Consider the following 20,451-nt stretch of genomic DNA (forward strand, 5'->3'; position numbering starts at 1 on the left):
ATCTACAACAGAATGATCAGAAAAAGAAAAGAATCAAGGTTCAATGAAAGACCTCAACCTGACTGAGAGGCTCAGATGGGACTTTAAGAGAACTGTGCATACGTGAATGCCCAAAAACCTCAATGAAGGGATGTAACGTTGTACAGAGTGGGCCAAAGTTCTTCCACAATACCATTAAAGACTAATAGTCATACAGAAAACCATTGCTTCAATATTGCTTTTTAAGTTGGCGCTACAAGTTACTGAATCGTTGGGTGTACTTAGTTTTCCAGAAGACTGCATAGAATCTTTTATTGTCATTCCAATACACGAGGCAGCCGAAAAGGGAACAAAACGTAATGAGGTCCCAGTTAAACAGCATTAGAACAAGCAAAACAACTAAATCAGTATTACAATTAAATAAATTGAGCTAAATTTTATATCTAAAAATATTTATTCATTTTCCCCATTTTAATTTCAAACAGTTATTCAAATAAAACTTTATAGTTTTATAGAAAAACTTTATAGATATATTGCAATTTTGATGGAAGTAGTAACAACTCACATGCGTCTGTGGCCAAGCAGGCCTTAAAAAAAAGAAAACCTTTTATAGGGCCGTGTATCTACTGTATGTTAAAAGCAGCGTAAAATAAGATTACTCAAACAAACAAGAGTCTACAAAATTAAAGCTCTAGCTGGTTCGATCCCAGGAGGAGACACAAATCCCTGTGGGGTTGTGTCAGGAAGGGCATCCGGCGTAAAATCTGCCAAATCAGACATGCGGCGCTACCCGCTGTGGTGACCCCTTGAGAACAAGGGAGCAGTCGAAAGTAGCTCTCTACTCGGGTACATTTATTTACAGTAGTTGCTCTGAAAAACTGACTGGTTCATTAATGTAGGGCATGAAATATCAGTTGTGCAGACGGCAGCTCTTCTCTGTTCGTTGGGAAAGAATTCCCTTTGATGCTAACAGTGACTCCGTTACCATTTGACAGATATATAAAATATTCACATTAACTTCAGAGGCTCGATGTTTGGCTGAAGCCATTTGCCAGTGACATGTTTTTCAGATCTTAGGTAAATAAATTCATGCGGGGTAGCATGAGTAATGCAGGTGAAGATGAGTGATGGACACGAGCACATGTTTAAATGCACAGACTGTGATGAAACACCGGGTGTGACGGGTAAGAGAGACAAATGAAAGCGTGCCTTTGTCTTTGGCTTGAGAACCCCTTTCAGAGTGAGCAATATGCCAGGAGTGTGATTGATTCAATCACGTTTACTGTGAAGTCAGCACTAACACCACCAGGAACTATACACTCCCAGCAAGCTTACAACTTGCACTTCTAATAGACTGTTGAGGTATGTTGGGGGGTTTTCAAGCTTCTAAATTTAGCAGCCAATTAGAGTGTGGCTAAATCACTCATTAAAATTTGCAATTTGCAATTTTACACGAAATAAACAAAACCATGAGAGTCTCAAGTGGAATTAGATTATATATCAGCAGAAGGCTCACTAAAAGGTCAACACTTTTAAAGCTTCAATTACAGTCAAATTGTTTATTTGCTTCCAGTTCTCCAGTGGTCACGGGCTGTAAGTTGCCAGTCATTCTTATTTGAGTGAAAGAAATTAAATCCAGGAAACAGCACAATGCAGTCTGCTAATAAAGGCGGATCCTGTTGACCACACGCTGGCCCGAGCGACAAACGCACTGTTTGGTCTCTTAGTGGATTTCACAACTCATTTAAAGAGGTGTGAACACAAAAAGCTGAAAAGGCAAGACGCAATGCACACAACAAATTACAGAGGAAGTCATTCTCTGCGGCTCGCTGCGTTTCAGGCTATAATTGTGAACAATGCGGAGACTTTTGATATTACTAAAAAAGAAGCAACATTTCTTCTCAAAGGATACTTTGATGGTTGTTTGTAACTCTGTGGTCACAGAAAGCTCAGGGCCAAAAAACAAAACCAGTAGACAAAGCAGCTGGTGGCTAGTGTAGCTCTAAAAGCAAACTTATGATAAATAAAGGAACTTATTAGTTAAGGGAGGCCTATTTCTACGACCCTGAAGTAGGGCTGCCACGATTAGTCGACTAGTCACGATTACGTCGACTATCAGAATCGTCGACGACTGATTTAATAGTCGACGCGTCGTTTGAAGCTTTGTAAGATCACAAAAGACGCAGGAATAAGTAGTAGAATTTAAGAGTGTAATAACAGACTGAAACAGAAGATGGCAGCACTGCATGTACAAGGATGCCAGCTGCCGTTATACGCCGAAGAGGAAGAAGTAGCTCTGTCCCAGAATTCATAGCGCGGCCCAGCTCAGTTTCCAACAATGGCGGCAGCTAGTTAGTTTTAACATTACTCTTATTATTCTTTCTGGGTCACAAAATAAACGTTTAACATATTTTCAGGCTAGAATGCATCTGTGTAAACCTGAAATATCTGCTCAGTTTATCAAGACACCACATATTTTCAAAAGCGCTCCGACGTTTTCGGAGATGTCTGTTACTCACTAGCTCGATACATAGCTGGGGGCAAGGCTCACTAGAGCCCGTGAGAACACCGGACTCCCGGCAAATCGTTTTCAAACCCACCGCCGTCTTTCGCTACTCAGGTTAAACATGATATATAAGTCACTTAGATAACTTAAAAATGTTATTGTTTGGCTTTTTGTAGTATTTTATTTGTTCCTGAGTAAATCGGTTAGGCTGAGATTAAAGTTATAGTTTTTACACAGCTGAATAAACCTCAAGCAGACAACTGATTATCAGAAGTGTGAGATGCTCAAGAATATACTCCGGTGTCCCGTTATATTTTAGATAGCAAGGAGTTTATTAAACTTAACCAAAACAATCTGCAAATTTCATTAAAATGTAATAAACTATCACCTTGTCTTTATTTTTAGTTAGCACATACCTTAAACACTTAAAGCTGTAAGCTAATGATAGTTATATAAGAGCAGATGCATGCTGCAATAAGCTGTATGTCCAATGGATCCAATGGATCTGATTAGTCGACTAATCGCAAAAATAATCGGTGACTAGTCGACTATCAAAATAATTGTTTGTGGCAGCCCTACCCTGAAGACACAAGAGGTCCTTCAAATGTCAGCAGTTGCATGGTGCACATGTGCATGTCTGCACTGCGGCTGTGCAGCCCAGATAAGAAAACAGTTACCATCTGTGTTGTAATGGAGCTCTAGTTTTAAATCACGTGTCAAATTGATGAAACACTTGTGAATGAAGAATAATTGGTGTGACGAGTACATCAGAATTTGTCCGCCGTCCTCTGCTGTTTTTTTTTAAAGGTGTGTGTCATATTATGCATCTGCACACTGTCGCCCATTTGTCACAGAATCAAAGTGAGGTTAAAACTGCCTAATTGGACTGCAGAGGAAATCGAGTGTGTCGCGTCTGCCTAAAGCTGGACCAAATCAAGGATTTCTCTGTGACACTGTTGTGAACAATCGAAAACGGCCGTCCAACGACTGAAAACGCTCTGCTTGTTTCACACTGTACTCATTTGTTAGCCTTAAATTGTTTCACAAAAGTAGGTCCAATTCCTAAACAGAATGCAAACCCAATTATTTCAAGAGACTGGGGGACGGTGAGCAAGGCTGGTGGATCCTTATAGATGAGTGGAAATATTTTGGCTTCTAGTGTCTAAGTTGGCTGGCAAAGAAAGCGGTTATTTTTAGCAGCATGTTTATGTAAGTGACTAACATGTTGTGGAATAATGAGGAGGCTCTCTGGGCCCTCGGTGGAGCTGCAGAGACGAAACTCTCAGAGCGGCAGAGGGTGATTGAAGGCAGCTAATGAGCAGGAGGGAAGAAAGAACACGGGGCAGAAATGACTTGGATAGTGAAGGCATAAAAATACAAAGGAAATAAGACAATTACCAATGGGAGGTCTCTGAAAGGCAGGAGTGAGAAGACAAGCAAACAGAGATGAAAATGGTGCTGAAAAATGTCATTGCAATAAGGCAGATAATTATCATGGTCAGGGGAAAAAGGAAAAAAAAGTACACTGGCATGAGAAAGCACTGTTTGATTTGACTGGCTGAAATTTTACCGCTAAAAGCCAAAGAATAAAAAAGAAAAAGAGTAGAGTACCAGTGAGCATCTCACTGCTGTGATTTATGAGCTCATTACTGCTTTCCAGCTAACACCCAAATTGTTTTATCTCCTCACTCATCAAAGCATTACGGCGAAATTTTCTACATTTGGTTTCATAATTAGCGCTCATTTTTATTTCTGTAGCAGTATGTTGAGCTCTGGTGCTATTTCAGGCGCAGGTCTATGACACAATAGACTTAAACGCAGTGACTCACCAAAAACACTGACAAACAAAACTACCCTCCTCTACCTAGATTCTGAAATCACCTCTCATTTTTCTTCAATAGCATATCCTTCACATCCTTTCATTTGCAGCCAATTTTCTCTCTCACACACAAACACACACACAAACACACACACACACAGAACAAGCGCTCTAGTACATTGTCTGGTACCTCTTCTCAGGGGGCGGTTCCTGATTGGCTGGTGGTGGTGGTGCTGCCTGCGCTGTTTCCTGCAGGTCAGGGATATTGGCAAAGTCATCTTGCTCTGCCACACCAATGGTCAAAGCCAGGACCACCAGCTTTCCTTCACTGGCTCCCCATAAAAAAATAAAATAAAATAAAATAGATAGAAACAGAGGTAGAGAGACAGAGAGGCAAGGAAAAAGAGAACAGATGCAAAAGGTTCGAGCATAGAGAAAGGCGAGGTGCAGGGAGAGAGAGGAAAAAGGAGAGGTCATTTTAGGTGACAGCGAGGGCTGAAAATTCAGAGGCAGAGAAAACAACAACAGATCATACGAGAGCAAACAGCAGAAGCGGTGACGGAGAAAATGGTCATAAAAGAGGAACTCTGAAACTCCACATAAAACCCCACAAAGTAAGCGCACAGTCCAGGGAAGGATATTAAGAGGACACCTTAAAGTGAAAGGCCAAACTGATAAAAATCTAATGATTTCAAAGGGAGCAGGTACAGGCAAATGCATCAGGAAACTCTGGGTAATGATTGTTAATGGGTGTGATATTCAGGAGTTTGCACGTCAGCTTCCACGCATGTATAAGGTGTCTACAGGTGCACGCGCACACACACGTCACACAGGTAAAAAACACTACCCCAACACACACACTGTCATTTATCTAGTGATTTAACCTGCCTCCTGCTTTTCCTCCACATTCACCTTTCCCACTGAACATGCGAGGCGTCTTTCTCCAGAGTTAAGATTTAATTAAGCCTCATTAAGAAGATCTGGACTAATTGTTTCTATTTGAGCGATACAGTATCTTGAGGTGCACGGTGTGTGTCGTTTTCTGGGTCACGGCTCTCTCACTGCTGCACTCTTCTCATTTCATCATCTCTACTGTGCTACAGATTCTCACCAAATCCCCCCCACCCTTTTTTGCCCTTTTTTTTTTTACCCCACCCCCCTCACCCACCATATCCCCCCTCACCCCTATCCTCTGCACTTAATTCTCTGACTCCTCATCACTGCCTCCTTCCTGTCATCCACACCCACGGTTCTATAGCTTAAGCCTCTCGCTGTGTTACAATATCTCAGCAAAGAAAAATATGGGGCTGCCAAGCCGCAGAGAGATATCACCCTAAACTTCACAATTTCATCTTTCTCGCATACCGTCGAAGGCTTTTTCTGCAGGACCGTAAAGTCTGTTTAATAATCTCCCTTTTATACACCAGTAGTTTCAAAACTTTTATGTCTAGTAACCCTTTTCAGATTAACATGAGTTCCTGACACCATCTGTCACACGTGTATTCATATTCCTTTTTATTGCAGTGATTTCAATTCATATATTCTTTACTGCTGGCTAAATGTATCAGTTCCTTTTACTGCTATTTTTTTTTTCTATTTCTATAATAACTATTATTTTGGCTGCTTTAACCTCTCTGCCTTTTTTCTTGCTAGTTTTATATACACTCAGCTTAAACATTTTGCATTCTGGTGTTACAGCTCACTCAATATGAATATATTGAATATACTTAAATCAGTTATTCTAGATTATTCTATTCAGATCCACTGAGGTACCTTGTTATCTGGTGATACTCGCCTCTGATTGTTTTTGTAATTCACGTTACACCGTGGTAGCTCAAAGTGTGCCCACATCAGCCAGTGCCTTTGCTATATCTGTCATACTAGCAGATCTAACTTAGAGAACATTATTTAAGTTGCTTTACCTTGCCCACCAGAAGTGGTCAAGGTAAAGCAGAAGTCCAAGCCCACCTCCTCCTAAATCCTCCTTTTTATACTTTGCCTGACTTAATGTCATGCTTGCTCAGTTCTGTATGGGGGTCTTGCTGCTAGTCTCGTACAAGTGGAAGGGCGGGGGCATCCTAGGTGGAATTTATCCTCCCAAATAAACACTCACTGACCACCTCATTAGGTACATCTGTTAAACTTCTCATAAACACAAATGTCTAATCAGCCAATCACGTGGCAGCAACCCCATCAGGCGTTTAGATATCATAGAGACCTCCTACTGAAAGCTCAAACCAAGCATCAGACTGGGGAAGAAGGTGACTTTTAATATTTCATAGTTGTTGGAGCCAGATGGGCTGGAAACTGCCAATCTACTGGGTTTTCCTACACAACCATCTCTAATGTTTATAGAGAATGATCTGAAAAACAGAAAAATCCAGTTAGTGTCTTAAAATGCCTTGTTGATGTCATGCGTAAAGGAGAATGGCCAGGCTGCTTTGAGCTGATTGGAAATCAAGCACAACTCAAATAACCAATTGTTTTATCTAAGGCGTGCAGAGGGCCCATAAAGCAGATGACCTCACAGCAGCAGAAGACCTCACCAGGCGCCACTCCTGTCAGCTAAAAACAGGAAACTCAGGCTACAATATTCAGTTGGTAGGATCAGAATTTAAACAACATTAAGCATGGATCCATTCTGCCTTGTATCACTAACTCAGGCTGCTGGTGGTGTAAAAGTGTGGGGCATATTTTCTTGGCACACTTTGGGCCCCTTAGTATAGAGTATTGTTTAACCACCCTAGGCTGCCTGAGTATTGTTGCTGATCATGTCCATCCCATTATTCTGAGGCTGCTTCCAGCAAGTTGTCGCAAAGCTCAGAACATCTCAAACTGGTTTTTTTTAACATGACAATGAGTTCACTGTACTCCACAGTAACCAGATCTCTGATCTAGTGTACGTTTGGCATGCAGTGAAACTACAGATTCACATCATGGATGAGCAGCCGACAAATCTGCATTGACCAAAATCTCTGAGGAATGTTTCTAGCATCTTGTTGAAACTATTCCAAGTTGAATTAAGACAGCTCTGAAGTCAAAACAAGGTCCAACCCAGTACTACCAATGTATACCTAATAAGGTGGCTCTGGATGCATTTTTCCAATAAAAATGTTCAGTATTTTAAAAGTTATTTTATAATCACATTAAAAAAAATGTTATTTCAATAATGACCAACCCAATCCAAGGTGTCCCTAGTAAAGTGGCTAGCGAGTGTACAGTCTTCTTTTGTCTATAGTGGTTCTGATATAAATATTGCAGTCCAGGCATATAAAGCTAAGAGTCCCTGTCATAATATTTCAAACTATCAGCAGAATTAACCTGTACTCCTCATTGAGAACCACTGAATAATATAACATGGTCTATGCAGTAATACTGTAGATACTGTAGGTATGATGTCTATTGGATCTCTCTACTCTCATCACTTTTAAGTACTGTATAGGCAATATTGTTAAAGCACTTTGCTTGAGCCATTGAGCACTGGGAAGGAGAGAGACCGTTTAGAAAAGACATTATAGACACTGGGATAAACGATCGATTTAAAGCAACAAAAAAGCCATGTGGTCAAACGGCTCCAAAAGTCAACTATCTGTGTCGATGACATCAACGCATTCATTCAGCAATGATTCATCAGGACAAGGATTCTGGCCAAGATTGAAATTAACCGGTTTGAACAATGGGTCACGTCTATTACCAGACCGCTCTGTCATCAACCATAGGAGGTGTTCCTGTTGCAGCAAAGTAGATACAACGACAATGACCTCAATGTCACATTAGCAACGATGAGTCCTATAGCTGACTATTACGAGCAATATTCTCAGTGACCTTGGTGCCTGCATGTGCTACGTTGCTGGTGCTCCGTTAGCTAGTGTTATACTGAAACACCAGAGAGGCTTTATAACATGTTTTTTTTTTAAAGAAGAAAGAAACAGAAGATGAAAGGCTAGTGTAAAACTGATTCAATCGACATTAAACACATGTTACTTTGGCAGTGTCCTTGCTCATCCCTTCATCCCCCTCCCCCCCATCAAGTACCAATATGTTGTAGAGGAAATGGGCCTGGTGACATAGGATCAATGCTTCAGGGTTAACACAAATCTACACACAGCTCCTTAACCCCTGTTCTTAAAGTGTTGCAGTGACATGTGGGCTGTGTGACGTACACACGGTCCTGCACACGTGAGCAGGCTGGCAGCACAACCAGCAGTTATACAGAGATGATGAAAGAAAAAGAAGGTACCATTTTAGCTGCAAACACTCATGAAACATGGATTAGGCCCACTGGTGTGTCTCCAAAACCAGATATTTAACAGCTATCCAAAGGGTGGCTCAGAAATAGCATGATCTAATTGGGTGAGAAGGAGTGAATGTAAAAAATATTGTGACTTTTTTAATGAGACCAAATTCTGAATGTTCTGAACCAGCACCAGCAGCGCTGTCCTGTAACCACAATTGCAGCAGACAGGCTGAATGCCATCCAAACAGATGTTACTGTTTAGCAGAGCATGCAGCGTAAACATTTAACAATTTTGCGACAGAATGGGAGTGAAATGGCCTCCAATATGTCATACCTCCTTGCTATTTTTTCTTGCACATGGCATTCAGTCTAAATTTAGAATAATAGTTTTCTAACAAACTGCACAATAAAAAGCTTTTAATTTGTTACAACCGAGGGGTGAAATATTGTGCCTACATGATCAGAAGACTCATTAGTCTAGGATTTTCAGGAGCCATATCGAGTTACTATATGTACCCAATAAATAATATGTACTATGTATTTTTAGTATAAGTGGGTGGATGACTTGGTAAAGACATACACTGATCCATGTCCTGCAGAGCCACATAGTATACATAACAGCAAAAAAAGAGAAAAGGTGCTATTTACATTCATAACTGTACCCCTTATTAGCATGATCAAGAGAGTTTTCATCTAAGTCAATTTCTTGTCTCCTCATCTGCATTAAGCTTCATTAGCATGATCAGCTCTAACATTGTCTGAATTGCCTTTTCAAATGTACATATAGAAAGAGAGACTATCTCCTTGTCAGCAGTCAGATTTACCACAAGTTGCAGTGAAAGCAAGGATTAAACTCGACTCTGAAACTCACAGTTTCACACCCACTTATACATACGCTTATATAGACGCGCACTGTACAAATTTTGACAGACAGAAGTAATATCCTTCCCTGGATATCAGATGCAGACTGAAAGAAAAAACCTGAAGGGAAAAGGCAGAGAACAATATTTCATAAAGGTAAAAGCAGATTAAATTATTACTTATTTACTGATGTATTAGAAGCAATTTTATTCAATGGCACTAAGTCTTAAGCAGTAAAAGAACACAAATGCACACAATAACTCTGAAAGACCTAGCGTATACTGTAATACACTTAGACAGAGGCCTGAGCAGAGTGACGCTAGTTTAAAGCATGAATGAAGAGTTATAGAGACTCACAGGAAGGACTTGACATCCAGCCCACGATTCCGGATCTGGTCCATCATGTAATCCCAGCTGCCCGGGTTGGCACGCGAGCGCCCTCCTGCTCCACCTCCCCTATAGCGAGACGCACCTGCCGCTGCTGCACCGCCCCGTGCACCCCGGGGACCACCTCGTGTACCTGCATCCCCACCCTCACCACTGCTGCCACCTCCCTCTCCTCTCCCAGCACCCCCGCCTCCCCCAGGCTGTCCAGGTGCAGTGTGTAATTGTCCCAAGCTCTGGGATGTGGTGGGGGGATGGCAGAGACCAGGGCCTGACGGGTGGATGAGAGGCTGCTGAAGGCTTTGCTGGCGCAGCAGCGTCCGAGGCCGGGCCGGCCCGGAGGGTAAGTGCTCCAAAGTGGAAGCATAGGATAAGACTGGATCCCCAAAGCTGGGAGGGCAGAGGAGCAGGGAGGAAAGAGAGCGTGAAGAAGGCCACGGCCGGCACAGAATAGGATGATGACGAGGGGAAGAGGAGTCAGAGGTAGAAGAAGAATGAGAAGATTTAGAAGAGGAGCCGTGGCAGGAGGTGAGTTGATCAGAAGTGGTGATGTCAGGTGATGAGATGAAGAAGAAAGTCAAAGAATCATCAGGGATGAGACAAGGTGGCACAGGGCAGTAGGGAGGCACAGCAGGAGAAGTCAGGTTGACATCAGGGTAAATACAGGAAAGTTCATCCAAACAGGAAGTTGATGATGGACGGATGGAGGACGAGGAAGGCGGAAGAGTGGTATTAGAGGACAAAGAGGAAGAGGGAGGAGTGTTGGGAGGTGGAGACAGGAGGAGGAGGAGAGAGAAAGAGAGCAACGTGAGGCAGCAGCAGTAACAGCAGTAGCAGAAATAGCAGTAGAAGGTGCAGCCTGAGTGATCGCTGTGTGCTGTGTACTGCTCATGGGGCTGCGCCGGGCAGCAGTGTGTAGACTGTGAGGTAGTCTTGTGCGTCTGAGTCAGACGTGTGTGCACCCTGTACGTCCGCGAGGTTTGAGCGTGCTGTTTGCATGAGGGTGTGTTTCGTGGTGCCAGCGGTCGGATGTGCACTGTCCGCACGGGCGTGGACCGGCTCTGTGCCACGTGACCGCGTCGAGACGGGTGGGTCGTGGCTTTGCAGCTTCCTGGCCTCGTCGGCGAGGGTTTTTTGGTCTGATGAGAGATCACCATTTCCTCTACTCGTCAGTCAACTTTTTCCCATCCCTGACAGACTCTCCTCCTTTCTCTCTAAGTCTTTTTCGTCTTTTAAATATGCGGCGCACCTCTAGAGACATCCGAACAGCCAACCAAGTTCTACAGCACGACTCCCTCCCTCTGCCAGCCTCTCATTTTTCACTCCTCCCCTTAATAAATGCAGTTTAATTGGCTCGCTGCCTTTCCTAAAATGTCACAAACAACATAAAGATGTGACAGGCATCATATATGATTGTATTTGCATGAGTAGGTTATACATACTTCGTTGCTACTGTATATTTTGTCGGCTCTATTGTCACAAACATGTCATCATCTTTTTTTTCTAGTTTCTTCTACTCCCTAAATATATCCTCCTCTTTCTCAGATCGCTGTGTAACCCAGACTACCAGAATTAGGTCATGAGAGAGCTATTTACATCAGTTAGGGGCAGTTTACTCCGCATTGCATTACTTCACCTAACACAGTTTTGCATAAAGCTTTTAGCACGACACACATCACATTTAACAGTCACGAATAAAAGGATAAAAAGGTCAGTGAAAGGTGTTGCAAGAGTTCAATGTTTTGAGGGCGGAACAAGGGAAAAAATAAAAGAGAGAACACGTAGAGTGGCTTTAGATGGTAAGAGGGAAAATGGAGAGGGAGATGGCAATGAAAAGAGAAGAGGGTGACGATGGAGGAGAAAATGGGGTGCGAGACACAAACACAAGAGACATAGACACTTACAGCGGCCTGAAAATAGAATCCAATTATAGACAGGGGCAAAATGAAAGATGAGAAGAGGAGAGAAGGAGGGAACGAGGAGTGAGGAAGTGATGAGCGTAAATGTGTTGTGGAGGAAGAAGTCCCACACATGGAGTGCCAAACGGAGGTGCAAAAATCACAAAGTACCAAAAGTTAGCTGCGTCTTTTGCAGCACACTGAATATAGACCCCCAGTGATGTCATGCGTCATGGTTGGTGGGTACAGACAGTCAGTGACCAACACACAGTTCGTCTTTCAGCCTAAATTTTAATTAAAGGGAGGTGAGGGTGGGGGGGCTGCCAGCGTGTGGTGCATTATTTCAGTTAGTGTGCGAAAATGAGACTATTTCTGTGCACAAAGCTGTACAGTGCAGCCGTTCTGCATGTGTCAGCTGGAGGCCTGAGTCAGTGTGATACAGCTCGAGGAACTATTGTTATCTTCTCATGATGAGGTTTACATTCCCTAGCACTCACACCTTGCGCTGTGCCCACACGCTTACATCACGCTGTCATCGAAGCTGCACCTTCCTCCCCTGCTGAACTTGACCTCGCTCTCCCTGTTTCTATTTTGAATGGATTCATTCAAGGCGCGAACTTGTAAGAATAAATGTCGTGCCGGGGAAAGGTGTTTATTCTGCTGCACGGCGACTGAAATGTTTGCTTTTTCGGCTCGGGTTCCGAACTCACTTGCTGGGTCTCAGTCCTCCAGACTGCATGTGGCCCTGGACGGTCTGCCACCTCCCGGCCTTCACTCCCTCTGTCACCATGCTCTTCACGCTGTCACTGCGATAAGGACCCCCCCCAGTATCCCCATGGCCAGTTGCCGCCCCCTTCTGACCCCCTGACACTGCCCCACTAAGAGAAAGAGACAGGGTGCAAAGGGATCCCATGGCAGACAGAGGGTATAGAGGGAGGAGAATAACGACAGGCAGAGGAGAAAAAGACCAAAGAGTGTGAGAGAGAGACACAGACACACAAACACACATACACACACACACACACACACACACACACACACACACACACAGGGAAAGATTGAGCAACCACAGGGCTGAGGTGGTGAGACAGATCAGTAGACTGTGTGAAGGGGCAGGCCTATTTTCCAGGCCAAGTGAGAGGCAGGTGGATAAAAAAGGTTTGGAACCTATTGAGGAGAAAAGCAGGGAATGGGGCAAGGAGAACAGAATGAAGGAGGAGGAGGAGGAGGAGGGGGAGGAGGAGAGGAATTTACTGGGAGCCTGTGGAGGATGGAAAACCAGCAAAAAGTCCCAGCTTTGGGCCTGGAGGACCAAAACTCTAACTGGCAGCAACAGTGTGCAGACACTAGTCATTGAGTTGAGATGTGCTACTTTTTATGGCATTATATTCACTGCAACAGCTTAGAGGATGAGTTCTGTTTGTGTGTTTCATCCGAAGCTGTTAAGTGCATCTGGTCCTGATCTCAATGTCTCATATTTCATTTAGAGTATGTAACATTACTCAGAAATTAGTGAAATTCTTGAAACTCCACAGTCGAAATTACCGGGAGGGCAATCAGATGACAATGGCTACAGATAGTGATTAATCAGTGTGTTCATATTAAGGCATGTCATGCCTACAGTGAAAGCATTGACGATCAAAAATAAAGAACATTAGTGCCCTCTGGTGACATGACTACATTTCATTAATATGCAAGGTCCTCCTGCTCTTAAAGACAAAATATATGAGGTAATGAAAACACAGTGAGTCCACGTGGGTACAGGAGGTGCGAAACTCGCACCGTGCCCGTTTAAAGGTCACCTCTCACATGAAACTCTGACCAATTGACCTGACAGCGCTGGTGGATAAGTCATCAATCACAACAACAACATAGATGACACTGCTGGAGCAACGGTCAACACAGGAGACATGAGCCTCATTTATCGAACTGAGCACAAGGGGGACGCCTTTACTTTTCATTAACAGGAGGAAAACATCAATAAGTGGGGCTATGAATCAGAGTATTCACAGATGTATAAAGCTTTTAGACATCAATCCTGTTTCTGACTGAACTACAGTGAAAGCTTAAGAGATTTAGAAAAGAAATAAAGCCGCATATTATTTGGCCCTTTTTTAAAGCCACCAGATAGATAAAATATTGAGTCTAATTAAAGTCACTCCCTAAGCTTGACTTCATAAATTTGAAAGATATTAACAGACTACAGCCACTTTTCTAAGATATTATGGTGGCTGCTGACTGCTCCTGACATAAAATGTATAGTTTTATTTTTTTTAAATGATAGAATTGAACTTCAAATCCAATAAATCCTTAAACACTGAGAGCGATCCTGCTGGATAGGAAACCTGTTTGATAAATGAAGCTCAGCGTCATTACACAGACTGAAAGCTGCTGATCTCAAGAGAGTTTCAAACAGGAAATGATTTCCCAGCTGTGTGTTGGCTTTAGAGGCATTTTATTGGTTGATGTCACAAGGTCAACCCATCTCTCCTTGGGAGAAATAAGTTCATCATTTATTCAGCTTCTAATTGAGTGTTTGTTTTTGATTTTAAACTGGCTCACGCGTTATTGAAAACAGCCTATTTAACCATTACTGAAGTCAAAAGTTCATCTGTTTATGTTCCGTGAAAGCAAGTCCAGCTGAAAAGACGTCTATAAGGGCAATCAAGAAAAACCTTTAAAAGATATTTTGGGTTGAATTGAATTTGCGCTATACACTGTAAGTAAAATTGAAATGAACTGAAGGTGAACTTCTAAAGAAACAAAGATGAGGGTCATTCGTGTGGCAATTTGAGATCAGCAGCCATCATCTTAAGGCATTTTTCAGACGCAAATGCATATAGCCACTGTGTTCATAAACACATTGCTGCCTCCTTTCTCCAGGCATTTTTTTAACACACACTCCTCAATGGCTAGGTCTGGTAAAGATGACCAGTTATTAAACACTTTAGCAGACATATGCCTGGTAGCAGGGTGTCTAAACTGTGAACTCTCTGAGTGCCCAGAGGGGCATGGCCTTGCCAATGCTTTATTGGAATCAAGTGCCTAGTGGATGGAAAAATAAATAAATAAAAAAGAGCTTTCATTGCAGTAAGGAAAAGCAGTGTTACCATGACTTCCAAAAAGATAAACAACAGATGCAGTTCAAGTATTTCAGTGTTAGTAGCAGCACATGTTAGATTTTATACTGATGGGATTCAGAAAGAAGCCACAGATGAATGTAAACGGCAGGCGAACACTGGCACAAAACTGCAACCTGGTTTAACGGTCAACCCTCCACCGCCACGGCAACAACAACAGCAACCAGCAATTTTTAGTGAACACAAGGAAAAGTAGAGATTACAGAGAAGGTGATTAAAGTATACACATCTCTTTTCTTTTCTTTTTTTTGCTAAGGGGAACTACGAGGGTTGTCCGTCTCCATGGTTACACTCCATGGGAGAGAGGTTAGAGGTCAGGAGTTAGTGTTTAGCGGCAGGGCTGTAGGGAGTAGGGGGGCATCTGAACATGCGCCTCTGTGTTCATTTAAAGGTGACAAGATGTGAGGAGAAGCAGCAGAAATTAGCCTGCAGGGTTTACGCCGCTGTGCTGCAGTCGGAGTCGAACAGCCATTGCGGGATGCTGAAATGTGCATGTATGGCATTTCCCTCACTCACATTTCCCAGGCAGATTATGAGTAATCATTACTAACCCTTTGTGCCCTCGGGTGTGCTAGCATTGGATGGATTACTATTGGTGGTGGAAATTAGATTAAACAAGAACAACAGCAAAAAAAAAAAAAACAGGTCTTAAAATGTGCAGCCTGTATTTTATGCAACACTGTGACATTTGTGGATTATGGCTTTTTTTAAAAAATGCCTTTGGCTAAACAGCCCCAGTTATTCATAAGAAAATGTGGGCCTAAGGAACAGAGACATATGGAGATTACAAAAGTAGGTGAATTTAATAAGCTGTCATGCGTGATAACAGCCACATCGAGCAGTTCAATTTGATGATTGACTAGCAGTGGCGACTAGACAACTAGGAAACAGGGACGGTGGAAGGGAAAGGAAAGGAAAGGAAAGGAAAGGAAAGGAAAGGAAAGGAAACTGGAGTGGCACTGCCCCTGCCTCATTACAGCCCTGCTCAGGGGAAAGTCTCTTACCAGCTTTGGACCAAGACTCACTTGAGCGTGAGGCGCGGATCTCCATATGGGGCATAGGGAGAAATGTTTAGTACGAACTCCTTGGGCGGATAGGAGCTCCACCTCTGCTGCACTGTGCTGCTGTCATTGTTATTCCAAAAGTCTCTGTCTAGATCACTGTGGCCAGAGAGAGAGACAGGTCAGAGCAACACAACTATGGACAGCCTCGGCACCAACCAACCATTCCCAACAGCCGCTCCTCGTTTTGGAGACGATGCAAGGTCGGTTTGAAGAAGAGGGTTGTTCTTAGAGCTGCGTCAAATGGGAGTTTGAAACAAAACAAGTCCAGATTCATTTCTATCTTTCTATCTGAAGTAAACAAGCCACCATAGTGGTGTGACTGAAAAGTAAATAAATAAATAATAATTAAAAAAGAAAAGAAACAGCAGCCTGGAGGAAAAAGGCATTCACTGAAAGCTTTTCATAGCAATATACTGTAGCAAAGACACAGAGACAGAAAAAAAAAAAGGAGATAGAGCAAGAGAAGAATTATACTCTGATGAATACATACAGCATGTGATTACATTCTGTTCATTAAGCATGGTACCACTGATGAGAGACATTTGAGTAAACATTAAGAAGTCTGGCCCCCGTCCTTCGCGTGAGCAGTGAGAAAGCGTGAACACATGAGACAGAAGGCAGAGAGGTAAACTGCAGACAGTCATAGAAGGGGAGAAAAAGGTGAGCAGAATCACTGATGTCATACAAATCACACAGCAGTGGTCAGAGCTGCAGCGCGGGGACAGAGCGGGAGAGAAAGGCGATACACAAAGAGAAGGAGTTCAAAGCTGAAATGATCAACAGAGCACAGCGATGCTGCTGGAGCCAGTGAGAGAGAAAATGCAAGAAATTAAGAGTTTAAAACAACCCAAGTCAGAATACATTCACAGAAGCTCGTCTTTAGTGCTCAAAACCGTTCAAACGGAAAGTAAAAACACGGCGCACACACGGAAAAATAAGCTGGAGCGAAATCAGGCTACAGGAGAAAAGAAGTGATGAGCAGGTTAACAGAGGCATTTTGTGGAATAAAGTGGAATACTCTGAATTATGAATCTGACATTTTCTGGTACTGACCTATGGCCTTGTTTTATCAAGAACAGAAAATACCTTAATACTAGTTTGAGCCCTGCAAGAAATGTTAGAAAAACACATCCTCCTGAGCATTTCACTGTGAATGCTCGAGTCCCCGCTTGTTTTACTTGACCCTGAACCGTCTTAAGTGATGCAGATGTGCGGCACTTAAAGGAGACCTGTCTTACATCCAATAAGATAAGTGCAGGAGCAGACTCGTCCAGCCAAAAGCTTCACAGGTAAGATAATGCAGATTTAATCTTTACTGATTAAATCACTAACCTTTCATTTAATGCCTCCTGAACATGCTCTTGTAGAGATTGCCCTCTTCAGGATAGAACAACGTGGGCTCTCTTTCTTTTTTTGTGTAGTGTACATCGAGGGACTTGAAGCTGAACCAAATGGACTTCATTATCACCAGATTTTTCTACCCATACCAGTTACCAGGCACTTACTTGATGGCTTTCTTCTCCCCTCGCCCACGTGCCGAGTCTGGAGTGTCTGCTGTTTCCACTCCTGGCTTATTCCTCTTCCCCTTGAGCCAAGAGCAGGGGGATGACAGAAAAATAATAAAAATCAAAGGTTAGGTTAGATTTCTCCTTTTGAAGCCGTGTTTTTTTCTGTCCTAAAATGAAATGTAAATGCCTCTCCTGTTATCTCAGGAACACTGTGTCATCAGTCCTTTACCTCACGGTCTCCTGATTACACTAATCAAAGTCAAATCATATCTGCAGTGAAGAGCCATTTCTGACTATGACTATGAGACTGGAGTGTCTGTTGTTTCCACTCCTGGCTTATGCGTCTCCCCCTTGAGCCAAGCGGAGGGAGGGGATGACAGAAAGCAGAGAAACAAAAGGTTAGCTTAGATTTGTCCTTTGAAGCTGTGGTTTTGCTGTACTAATTTCAAGTGCGAATGCGTCTCCTGTTATCTCAGGAACACCGTGCCATTGGTCCTTTACTTCTTGGTCTACTGATTACACTAATCAAAGTCAAATCAAATCTGCAGTGAAGAACCATTCCTGACTATGACTATCATTCGCACCACCCTAAAAATTTACATGGCAATTGCCCGTTGAAGGTAATCTGCTGGGTGTTGCAGAGAAGCCTCTTGAAAGTCCTGCAAAAGCCTTATTTCAAATAGCTAGCACATGACCGGCAGTAACCAAAAAGTAAGGTCGGCTGTGGGCATTCTTCTGGAAAAGCTCATTTCAGTTAAAGGTGTTTCACATATGTCATACTGAAGGTAAGCTCTATTGACACTTTGCTGGAAGTGGAATAAGGGGGGGGGGGGGGGGGGGGGGGGGGGGGGATCAGTCTGAAATGTCCCTATCCCACAAAATACAGTGAATGCAACTCTGAAAGTGATGCTCTGATACACATTGAGGATAGGATTCTCCTATCTCCTTGTTACATTTCGCTCTAGTAGCCATGAAAAGCCAGAATCTGGTAGCCAGATTAGCCCAGCTAATTACAAAGCAGCAACACGGTGCATTTAGGCAAGTAAAGTCGACGTCCTGCTGAAGATCACACTAAGCATTAGAATGAGGAAGAAAGGTGATTGAAGTGACTGAGAATGTGACATAGTTCTTGGTTTCAGACGGGCTGGTCTGAGCATTTATCTACTGGGATTTTCCCAGACAGCCATCTCCAGGGTTTACAGATAATCTCCCAAAAAAGAGAAAATAGCCAGTGAGCAGCAGATCTCTGGGTGAAAATTGTTATGTGAGGGCTGTGTGCAGGCAGGAATGGTGGACTGGAGTGCAGACGCTCAGAGGCAAAAGGTGAATTCAAAACAGCTTTAATGCTGAACTCAAAAAGGTAACAAAACTGAGACGCCAAATAAACTCAGGCAAGCAGACAGAACACACAGCATCGTAAACAGTAGATCGCGACACGGACACAGAAAAACACAGGGCTTAAATACACACAGGGAGCAATCAGGGAATGGGTAACAGGAGGGAAACACAGCTGGGGCAAATCAGGCCTAAGACAAAGGAAGCAAAACCCGACGCATTTACATGAGACAGACTTTCAAAGTAAAACAGGAAACATAACACAGACACGCGAACTTACAGACACAGACTCACAGGCAGGCACTACAACAGAGGGAACAGAGACGTGGGACCAGGGCAGACACAGACACTGACTGGACACGGGGATATAGCAGACAGGGGAGACAGCAACTAAGGATTACACATAAACCATAAGACAGAACTCTAACAAAGAAACCAAAGAATAGAAATGATAAATAATATAATAAACTTTAAAACCCTGGGTCAACGACACAGGCATCCTAACAAAAATGTCTTGTTGACATCAGAGGTCAGAGGAGAATGGCCAAACTGCTTCGAGCTGATAGGAAGGCAACCATAGCTCAAATAATCACTTGTTACAAAGGTTTGCAGAAGAGCATCTCTGAAATAATAGCACATTGAACCTTGAAGCAGGTTGGCTACAGCAGCAGCAGACCACACTGGGCACCAACGACTACAAAAACACTAGAAGATCGGAAAATTGTTGTCTGGTCTTGCGAGTTTCCATTTGTGCTGCAACAGTTCAGATAGCAGGGTTAGAATGTGCTGTAAACAGCATGAAAGCACGGATCAGTCCAGCCTCGTAACAACATTTCATGCTAGTGGTGGTCTGTTGGTTTGGAAGATATTTTCTTGGCAGAACTTTGGATCCATTAGTACAAACTGAGCATCTTTTGAATGCCATAGCCTACCTGAGTATTGCTACTAACCGTGTCCATCCCTTTATGACCACAGTGGGCCCATCTCCTGAAGACAGCACAATATGCCAAAGAGCTCAGATCTTCTCAAACTGGTTTCTTGAACATGACAGTGTGTACACTGTACTTAAATCAGTCCATAGTCACCAGATCACAATCCAATCAGTAAAGGAAGATTATCATCATGGGTATGCATTCCCCAAATCTATGTGATGTTATCGTGTCAACATAGGAATTTTTCCAGCACCTGTTAACTCTATGCCAAGAAGAAATAAGGCAGTTCTGAAAGCAAAAGGGGGTCCTGTTCCCAGTACTACCATGGTAGATCAAATCTAGATCTAAAAGTGGTTGGTGAGTGTATTTTTCCAAGTCATTTTGAAATCACATTTGCTTTAATAACAAAACTAAGCATAATTTTGATCTTAATAACATGTAGAGAAACCACAAAGGAAAAATCAACCACATATTCTGACTGCCTCTGGACTGACTCACTTCTACATGATCGACGCTCAGACAAAGCGAGTCTATATGGAAATGCAAATGTGTCAGAATCTATATACTGAATCCCAGCAGGCAAACTGACACTGTGGCTTTGGATCCTGTTGAACTAGTTACAAAGCCAGTGTTGACAATAACACTGCTGAGAAAAAATGATAAAGCCCACACAGCTCTACTGATAATATCCATTGCACACAGTGAAACAAAGCCACTCGTCTATTGTATAATCAGCGCTAACCTAAATTGGAAAGGTCCCCAAATAAATAAAGACTGATCTGACAGGA

General features: G+C 42.9%; 2 protein-coding genes across 4 annotated transcripts in view; both read right to left on the reverse strand.

Annotated features, from left to right (window-relative positions):
* Positions 1-13,038, reverse strand: part of syt7a (synaptotagmin VIIa) — a 39,784-nt gene extending 26,746 nt beyond the window's left edge. For 2 of the 3 annotated variants that reach the window (XR_004843573.2, XM_006789221.3), the window contains exons 1-2: positions 9,760-12,466; positions 4,495-4,632 (exon numbers count right to left, since the gene is read on the reverse strand). Coding sequence is in view for 2 of the 3 variants with exons in the window: in XM_006789221.3 (XP_006789284.1) it covers positions 4,495-4,632; positions 9,760-10,943 (1,322 nt within the window). In the remaining variant the exon portion in view is untranslated. Of the gene's footprint in view, positions 1-4,494; positions 4,633-9,759 lie in introns of all 3 variants that reach the window. The other variant, XM_035907065.2, reaches the window with a different exon arrangement.
* Positions 12,535-20,451, reverse strand: part of LOC148101986 (synaptotagmin-7-like) — a 54,752-nt gene continuing 46,835 nt past the window's right edge. Inside the window, exons 3-5 of the mRNA XM_087843164.1 lie at positions 17,394-17,473; positions 15,829-15,984; positions 12,535-12,562 (exon numbers count right to left, since the gene is read on the reverse strand). Coding sequence (XP_087699290.1) covers positions 15,846-15,984; positions 17,394-17,473 — 219 coding nt within the window. The 3' untranslated portion in view covers positions 12,535-12,562; positions 15,829-15,845. The remainder of the gene's footprint in view (positions 12,563-15,828; positions 15,985-17,393; positions 17,474-20,451) is intronic.

The sequence above is a fragment of the Neolamprologus brichardi genome, chromosome 7 (assembly GCF_056152115.1).
Source record: "Neolamprologus brichardi isolate AB-2024 chromosome 7, ASM5615211v1, whole genome shotgun sequence".
Taxonomy (NCBI): Eukaryota; Metazoa; Chordata; class Actinopteri; order Cichliformes; family Cichlidae; genus Neolamprologus; species Neolamprologus brichardi.